This window comes from Pinus tabuliformis, chromosome 6, assembly GCF_031772625.1.
Source record: "Pinus tabuliformis cultivar Carrire ecotype Pingquan chromosome 6, CPIR1, whole genome shotgun sequence".
Lineage (NCBI taxonomy): Eukaryota > Viridiplantae > Streptophyta > Pinopsida > Pinales > Pinaceae > Pinus > Pinus tabuliformis.
The window spans coordinates 1,928,070,922-1,928,081,027 of NC_142292.1; the positions used below are offsets into that span (position 1 = coordinate 1,928,070,922).

The 10,106-nt window shown below is 36.7% G+C and overlaps 1 protein-coding gene across 1 annotated transcript in view; it reads left to right on the top strand.

Annotated features, from left to right (window-relative positions):
* LOC149266892 (plant cysteine oxidase 1-like) overlaps positions 1 to 9,709 on the top strand; it is a 48,568-nt gene extending 38,859 nt beyond the window's left edge. Inside the window, exons 2-4 of the mRNA XM_089409489.1 lie at positions 3,415 to 3,462; positions 9,351 to 9,425; positions 9,564 to 9,709. Coding sequence (XP_089265615.1) covers positions 3,415 to 3,462; positions 9,351 to 9,425; positions 9,564 to 9,709 — 269 coding nt within the window. The remainder of the gene's footprint in view (positions 1 to 3,414; positions 3,463 to 9,350; positions 9,426 to 9,563) is intronic.
* The last annotated feature ends 397 nt before the right edge of the window (positions 9,710 to 10,106 follow it).

Genomic DNA, 10,106 nt, shown 5'->3' on the forward strand with positions numbered 1-10,106 from the left:
TAATATTAGTAAAAATATAATATTAATATTGATTTTAATATCAATATTATTAATAATAGTAGTGTAATAATCAAATATAATAATATTTTATTTATAATATTATTTTTTTTATTTTTTTAAGATAAGTTTTATTTATTAATTAGAAATGAAATATATCATATAAAATTATGACTTGTAGCATAGTATATTAATATTATAAAGATGTATAATACTAAAAATAGCAATAGAGACATAGAGGAACAAAAGAAACAATTACAAAAGAGAATTTTCTTTCTTTTCATTTTCTAATCCTTAACTCAGTCTTTTGAAAGCTGGTTTATCAAGGCAATTTGAAGATTATCAGTGCTAGCGCAAGGGAAAGCCTACTCATAAGCTGGCTTCAATGTGCCCTAAGAAGCATTATTAATCACTACCTTTGTGCTTGCCAAAGAAATATGGTTTGTTGACATTGCTGTGTTGGCATTGCTGTTAATAGTAGCATGGATCTTGGTTTTTGTTGAGAGCTCGTGTTTGGATACGGTGTATTACCAGTGGTATAGCTTGCAAGAGTCTAATGCAGTAGAGGTTTGATATCAATAATAATAGCCCTGATGTATCATCCTTGAATTGATCTATAAAGTAATCATAGTTTCTTTCGCTAATCCTCTACTCTCTGCATAATAATCAATATTTACGTGGGCTAGTTCTCTATACTACGTAAATTACACAAACTTTCCATTAAGTTTCCATTATAAGGTTGCGTAAATGGTGTTCCGGATTGAAAATAAATTTGCCTACTCTGGTGCCTCAAAAACCAGGGTTTTCTCTGTTGGTATTCCAAGTTGGCTGCATGGTTTTATGCCGGCTCAATTAGCATCAACTTTTACCATAAAAATTCCCATGGTAATTTCATGTTACCCTTAGTTTGGTCAATGTCTAAAAACATGTAAATACTATATTGCAATTGCTATTGATGCATCAATTATGTAGTCTACTATGAATGATCAAGTAGGTGTGGAAGATGAGAATGTATTTCGATTGGGTTCGATGGTGTATGTGTTCTTAGAATGCAAGGCGAATGAGGGATGAGTTGAGCAAGTGCAATGGTTGTATGAAAATAATAGTGGTCTGGTCTACATCAAAGTGCTAGAGATATCTTGAACCAGATGATGATATGCCTCAGCGAGTGCGATGTGGAGAAGAAGGGGCACAAGCACATAAAGTCTTGATCGAGAGACCATTTTCAAAAAGGGGATTAGCATATTGGTCCATCAAGAAGTTTTGTTTTTTGATCTATGTGATGGGGTTACTCACAAAAGGATGAGAGAGAACAATCTGGTGGTAGAATTTCTACTTTGTGGCACTAGAGTGATCCCTCTAGTAGAGGACGAGAAAAACTATTGTTGCTACATAGTACCTTTGTGGCAGAAGAAGCACTGCTCCACTGCCCCTCATGAGATCATATGGATCTGTCATAAAAGGTACACTATGCGTGCTTCGCAGTGGATGCCAATTAATTGCTATGTAAAACTCTATTCAACGTCATATATTCTCTTTGTGGTGACAACAGTATCTATATATATATATATAGCTCTGCTTTCCAGGGATTTGGTGAAATTTAATATACTAGTATATTTCAACAAAAGGCTTTAAAATTTACTGTATGGAGGCAAGCAATTCACTTTTTCTTGCAAATTGAAAGAAATACGCTTCATTTAGGTAAAGTATCAATTCATATTTCCACCCTCATAGAGGTTTATCATTAATGTCTCTACGAATCACACAGTTTATTTCCCCAAGTTAGAGCTGTAAAACTATAAATTTAAGTGTAAGCAAGCAAATTAACATACATTCACTTAAAATTTGCTTAATTCCCATCGATATTTTAAATATTTGTCAAACTTAATATATAGGTAAAGTTCCAGCAAATTCCTGTGATATTGGTCACATAGACGCAAGATATTCACTTTTTTTGATGCCTTTTTATTTAGGTCAAGTGTCAAATTATCCACAGTTTCCAGTCAGTTTTTATCAGAGTGCCCTATAAGTAATGGCCAGTGAATGTTGTCATGAATTAGAAAAGAAAAACGATACATTTAATCCCATTTAATCCGAATCAAGAAAATTAATATACATTCACTAAATTTTCTTATTCTACTCGATATTTTGGAAGATGTCAACAAAGTTACTGTATCCATCTAAACCTGTATCTCACAGAAAATTTTAAAAGCTAAACTTGTGTATGTGCACGCTGAATCAAATAATGTTTCTTTGCAACTATTTTTAAAATAAAAACAAAATGCATACATTTAATCCCAATCAAGCAAATTAATATACATTCACTAAATTTTCTTATTCTACTCGATATTTTGGAAGATGTCACCAAAGTTACTGTATCCATCTAAACATGTATCTCACTGAAAATTTTAAAAGCTAAACTTATGTATGTGCACGCTCAATCAACTAATGTTTCTTTGCAACTGTTTTTAAAATAAAAACAAAATGCATAGAAGGAAAATGCAATAAATTGTTAAGGACCTGGAGATTTAAGTAGGTTTCGGAGCGTCATATACAATGACCTCTGTCCTTTCTTGATATTCTTGTCATTCTTTGTGTTTTGACACTCAATTTGAAGGTTTTCTTGGATCACTATTTTTTTTTTCGTCAATGTTGTCTGCTTCTAACTTCGAGTATTTTGTTGTGGCGATGAATACCTCTACAATTATAAAATTTGTGACGATTGATGCTCAAACGTTATGCTTTTTCTGGTCGGTTGGTGAGCATAATATTTCACGTGACTTGGAGTCAAGGGTTATGTAATCGGCCGAACAAAATTCATTGCAATAAGTCGATATCCCATCCCGACGATGGGATGACACTTCACGCAGAAAAGTTCTAGTTATGAATATTGTAATTAACTGGCAAAGTAGCACCAAAGGATGTCTGCAATAATCAATTCAGCAATCTCAATGGTAATGAGTGGGGTGGTGCAATAAGTCGATATCCCATCCCGACGATGGGATGACACTTCACGCAGAAAAGTTCTAGTTATGAATATTGTAATTAACTGGCAAAGTAGCACCAAAGGATGTCTGCAATAATCAATTCAGCAATCTCAATGGTAATGAGTGGGGTGGTAGAGCACTGACGGTCACATCTATTCATGTTCATGATTGCCAGATTTTTTCGGTGAATAACCAAAACCCATCTCATTCCACCTGTGCTCGACTATTCATATCATTATATAGAGGAAGTGTACTTGTGACAGAATCAGGGATAACGTGTGTATGTATATATAATTACTATACATTTCAAAGTTTGAATTAGTGTGTCTTGCCACTCGATATGTTTGGTGTTCATGTGGATATAAGCGAGGATTGTAACAGCTATTGCCAAATATTAGCTGCAACGGATGGTTTTCTTCTAATCACTGAGATGGGAATATTTCTCCACTCCACGATCATCATGGCATGACTGCGGTAAGTGTTGGAATTTCTGATAATTCTAAACAAAACTGAAAAACAGAATAATACTCTATTTTAACAGAGCGGAAATAAAAATCGTTTGCGGAATACAGTGTTTCAGCAACGCAGTTTCGTTAGTTGCTGTTTGCAGTGTATCAGCAACGGTGTTTCACCAATGCTGAAACTCGTGTATCAGAAACACTCTGTTTTGACGTCAATACTATTTTCTGATTACAGTGTAACAACAACGCGCAAATAAAACTTCTATTTATAAACACTAAACCAACTGATACAAATTCGTCTTCCTCACATAGAGGGATTTTCACAAAAAATTATGCTGAAGAGCATCTTCCTCTTGACAGAGGGATTACAATAGGAACGGTTCAGTTCCACAAACCATTTTTTCACTATCTCAGAAAATTACAGTTTCAGCACTGTTGTGCATTACAAAAAGACTCTCTATCATTTTTTTCTAACCTGAAACAGAACTGTTGTTCATTACATTTATATGTTAAAACATATCTGACTTTAAACAATAAGATAATAAAAATATCTTCTAAAGCTTATCTGCGTATTGAATGTAGCAAGCGGTGATGCCTTTTGAAGAAATGAAGTTGGCTGTTGCAGGGGAATTTAATGCTGAAAATTTAATGCACATTAATGTGGAAAATATCAAACACGACTTTGAGGCATCCAACAGTCTGGAATATCTACAGCAAATCAGATTTCTGTCCAGCTGTTTATGTTGCAGTTGGAATTAAATTCCAACACTCCCCCTTAATTTCAACTGCTGGGTTTTTTCTGCATACCCAGGCATTTCCTGAAATGATTAAAACTTTTCTTTCCCAATGGTTTTGTCAAAATGTCAGCGAACTGATCCTCTGTTCTGCAGTGCTGCAAAACAATCTCACCATTGTTAACCAATTCACGTATGAAGTGAAATTTGGTGTCTATGTGCTTTGTCCTTTAATGAAAAACATTGTTTTTAGACAATGCTATTGCTGAGCTATTGTCACAGTAAATAGTTGTGTCATTTTCTTGTTCATGACACAAATCTCTGAGAACTCTTCTCAGCCACACTGCTTGGCATGTTGCTGCTGTTGCTGCCACATACTCTACCTCTGCTGTTGACAAAGACACAACTGGTTGCTTCTTGGAAGCCCATCAGATGGCTCCCGATCCCATATGAAACACATATCCTGATGTGTTTTTCCTATCATCAACACTTCCAGCCCAATCACTGTCAGTGTAACCTGTCAACATGAAACTTTCAGAAGAGGAGTATAAAATACCAAACCCCTTCGCTCCATTTACATACCTTAGAATCCTCTTGGCTGCCTGCCAATGAGTTTCTTTCAGTTTTTCCATAAATCTGGAGATTAAACTCATAGCATGCATAATGTCCGGCCTAGTTGCAGTCAAGTACATAAGGCTGCCAACTATGCTCTTGTACAGTTTTGGATCAAAATCCTTGCTGTTGTCTTCTTTGGTCAATTTCAACCCCATTACAGTTAAAGTCACAGTTGCCTTGATGTTCTGCATGTTAAATCTCTTCAACACTGCTTCTACATATTTAGCTTGAGAAATGAAAACACCATTTTCACATTGGTCTACTTCAATTCCAAGAAAATATCTTAAGAAGCCCAAGTCAGTCATTTCAAATTCACTTTTCATGACCGCTTTAATATCAGCAATGAGAGAAGCATCATTGCTAGTAAAAATCAAATCATCTACATATAAAACAATAATAAGAATCTTACCGTCATTCTCCTTTATGTAGGGTGTGGGTTCACCATCACACTTATCAAACCCATTCTCAATCACATAAGCATCTATTCTGCTGTACCATGCTCTTGGAGCTTGCTTCAGCCCATAAAGAGCCTTCTTCAGTTTGCAGACTTTATGCTCTTGGCCTTCAACTTCATAGCCTAGAGGTTGTTCAACATAAACCTCTTCTTTTAACACTCCATTCAGGAATGCAAATTTAACATCCATCTGATAAATCTTCCATTTGTGTTGTGCTGCAATAGACAACACTGTTCTGACTGTTTCCATCCTTGCTACTGGTGCAAAGGTTTCATCATAGTCTTTGCCTTGTTGCTGCTTGTAGCCTTTCACAACAAGTCTTGCTTTGTGTCTATTAATCTTGCCTTCAGCATTGCTTTTGGTCTTATAGACCCACTTAACTCCAATGGCATCTTTGCCTTCAGGGAGGTCTACTAACTCCCATGTTTTACTCTTCTCAATTGCACCAATTTCTTCATTCATTGCTTTAATCCATTTATCTTCATTTACAACATCTTCAAAATGAACTGGGTCATCAACATGACAATACAAAGCGAATAATGAATTCAGACCGGTATTGATACTTACCTCTCCTTGTTCATAAATCTCATTCAGATTTCTGAATCTTAGTCTTCTTGGTGTGCTTGGAGTTCCATCCGAACTTGAGGGTATTTCTAATCCCTGTGGTGTGCTTGAAGAATCGCTTCCTTGACTTCTCAAGGCTGTTCAAATTCCAGCTTGTGGTGTGGTTTGTTGTACTTGCTGTGGTGGAGGAGGAGCCACCAAGGAAGGATTATTTGCTGCTGTCCCTTCCTCTTCTTCTTCGTGAGACACAATTGTCTTCACATTCACTATCTTCTCTAAGCTTCCATCCCAAGCTTCATCTTCAATGAACTGCACATTTCTGCTTACGATCAATTTCTTGGGGATGGATTATAGAGTTTGTATGCTTTTGACTCATCACAATAGCCAATAAAGACACACTTCTCCCCCTTATTGTCAAGCTTCTTCCTTAGCGGATCCGGTACATGTGCATATGCTACACAACCGAATACTCTCATGTGAGTGACAGTTTGCTTTTGACCACTCCATGCTTCTTCTGGTATTTTGTTCATGACAGTTTTAGTTGGGCATCTATTCAAGATGTAAACTGCACAAATGACAGCTTATGCCCAATACTCATGCGGGAAGTGTTTTGCCTTCAGCATACTTCTGACCATGTCAAGAATGGTCCTATTCTTCCTTTCGGCAACACCGTTTTGCTGAGGTGTATACCTCGCAGTGAACTGCTTTTGTATGCCATTCTCTCTGCAAAAAGGTAGAAATTCTTTGGAGATGTACTCTCCTCCTCTATCTGTTTTGAGCACTTTGATATAATGCCCACACTGCTTCTCAACAAGAGTTTTAAAGTGGCAGAATTTCTCAAACACTTCACTTTTCTGTTTCAGCATATACACCCATATCTTTCTAGTATAATCATCAATGAAAGTTAAAACATATTTATTTCCGGCAAATGATGGTATTTGCATCGGTCCACACACATCAGAGTGAACAATTTCCAAGGGTGCTTTTGCCCTCATACTCTTTCCTGCTAGAAAGCTTTCTTTGTGTTGCTTGCCCAAGATGCAGCCTTCACAAAGGCTATCGGTTTCTCGATCAATGGCAATCCCTTTACCATTCCCTTCCTGTGCAACAGATTCAAGCCTCCGAAATTTAGATGTCCAAATCTCAAGTGCCACAACCAATTCTCATCTTTCACTTGTTCCTGAAAGACTTCTTGTGAAACGGCTGCAATAGTTCTTCCTTCCTTCAAATCTGCCCTGAGTTTGAGAGGAAACATTCTATTGCTGGTCATCTGCACCTATGCAATGATCTTCTTACTTGGAGGTATGTCTCTGATTGTACACATATCATCTTTGAAGAACACATTGTAACCTTTTTCAATGAGTTGTCAAATGCTCAAAAGATTACATTTCAGACCAGGTGCATAGTATACCTCTGGCACAATCATCTGTTCTCCATTTCTTGCTCGGATACTGACTCTGCCCTTACCCTTGACAGATATCTTACTATCAGTTCCTGTTGTTACCTCAGATTTCACATTTTCATCCAGATTGGCAAACATTTCAATATTTTCAGTCATGTGATTACTACAACCTAAGTCTAAGAACCAAAAATCTTCTTGTTTGTCTTGTGCAATGTTACATGCTAACAGCACAATCTTTGGATTCTTATCTTCTTCATTTGCAAAATTAACATTCTGCCTACTATTCATGTCATTTTGTTTTTTTTTAAATTCATTAGCGTAGTGCCCATATTTCTTACAATAATGAAATTGGACTTGGGATTTGTCATACCTTTGTCCATGAGTTTGATGTTTGCTTGAACCTTCATCTTAGTTCTGATTGCAGCTCCTTCCACTTGTGCTTGCAGGATTATTTCTGCCTTTGTTTTGGCTTCTTCCACGACCTCTGTGATTTGCTCTGCCTCGACCTCTTCCTTGGCCAAAAGACATCTGAGTCTTGAATGCTTGCTCAAAAGAGGAATCTGTTCCTCTACTCAATCTATGTTCATGAGACATAAGAGAAGCACTCAGTTCATCTACTGTGAACTGTGAGAGATCCTTTGTTTCTTCTATTGCTACCACAATAGATTCAAATCTTGAGGGTAAAATTCTCAAGATCTTCTCTACAATCCTTCTTTCTTCAAGAATCTCACCATGAGATCTTATCTGGGTTATCAACCCAATAACCTGAGTGAAAAATGAATCTATTGTATCAGATTCCTTCATGCTGAGTGTTTCAAAGTCTCTCCTCAACATCTGCAACTTTGCAGTCTTCACCGTCTCCATGCCTTGATAGGCAGTTTTGAGAATATCCCATGCCTCCTTGGATTTTGTTGCTACTGCAATCCGTGGAAAAACAATTTCATGTACTGATTGGAAGAGAAAAAAGAGAGCTTTGGCATCCTTCTTCCTGTCGCTCTTCAACTGGTCTCTTTCTGCTACTGTCAAAGCAGCAAATGCTGTTGCATCTGTAGGTTCAACATAGCCAGTTTCAACCAGCTCCCATATTCCTTGAGAAGCAAACAATGCTTTCATTGTTATGGACCAATAACTATGATTTTTCCCATTAAACTGTGGCAGTTGGGAATTTGTCAAACCTGTTCCAGCATCTGCCATCTTAACCTGTATAAATAAAGAAGAGATACTGACTGTATAAATAAAAACAAGAAAAAACTTTCTCTGCTGGAGAAAATCTGCTCAATAAGATTCTTACAGCTCCTACAGTGAAAAAACAAACTCTGTTTTTTTTTACTCACTGAGTGCCTAGACCAGCTCTGATACCATGTTGGAATTTCTGATAATTCTAAACAAAACTGAAAAACAGAACAATACTCTGTTTTAACACAGCAGAAATAAAAATCATTTGCGGAATACGGTGTTTCAGCAACGTAGTTTTGTCAGTTGCTGTTTGCAGTGTATCAACAACGGTGTTTCAGCAATGCTGAAACTCGTGTATCAGCAATGCTGAAACTCGTGTATCAGCAACACTCTGTTTTGACGTCAAGACTATTTTTTGGTTATGGTGTAACAACAACGCGCAAATAAAACTTCTATTTATAAACAGTAAACCAACTGATATAAATTCGTCTTCCTCACATAGAGGGATTTTCACAAAAAATTATGCTGAAGAGCATCTTCCTCTTGACAGAGGGATTACAATAGGAACGCTTCAGTTCCACAAACCATTTTTTCACTATCTCAGAAAATTACAGTTTCAGCACTGTTGTGCGTTACAAAAAGACTCTCTATCATTCTTTTCTAACCTGAAACAGAAGTGTTGTTCATTATATTTATATGTTAAAACATATTTGACTTTAAACAATAAGATAATAAAAATATCTTCTGAAGCTTATCTGCATATTGAATGCAGCAAGCGGTGATGCCTTTTGAAGAAATGAAGTCGGCTCTTGCAGGGGAATTTAATGCTGAAAATTTAATGCACATTAATATGGAAAATATCAAGCACAACTTTGAGGCATCCAACAGTCTGGAATATCTACAGCAAATCAGATTTCTGTCCAGCTGTTTATGTTGCAGTTGGAATTAAATTCCAATAGTAAGCAAGCTTTTGTATGGCACAATGCACGTCAAGTCTTATGATTGGTTTGATCCCATATCCAACATATCCAACAGTTCCAGCCACAACCACCAGGACGAAATCCAGTTTGTGATTAAAATATTTCTTAACAATCATGTAATTGCGTCGAGATAAGAACACTGAAATATTTTATTTATTGATCATCCTGCTACTACGCATTTGTCTTTTATAGTGAGAGTTGCAGAGTTGAAATCGGACGTTCTTAGAAGAGCTCCATATTGTGAATCATCCGTATTATATCCAACAACAGGGGGCAACATACATTCCTTCACAGCAGTAACATCTTGTGCAGTGTTGGATGTGCTAGCTTTGCCCTAAGATCTAATGATCTTCCTTGAAAGCCTTTGATCAAATTGCTATAGAAACTGGTTTATCGTGATTTATGGAAGTGTATTTCTATGGATATGTGATTTGACAGTGATAAAAAGCCAAGGAGATATCGATCATGAAGGGTTTGTGTGGTTGGAAGAAGTGGAAAAGCCTGATAACTTCATCCTTAAAGGGAGAGCATATGGAGGCCCAATCATTAATGTCATTTGATCGTGTAACTGTCAGTACAGTTTTTTAGGTTTCATACACGCGGTTGTGCCTATAGACTGCATAAATCAAATGGGAAGTTTAGGCAATTGCTTTTCTTTTGGACTTTGGCATGTGGTCCATTTTATTGTGCAACTAAATGAACATGACTCTGAATAGTGAATACGTTAATGCATGC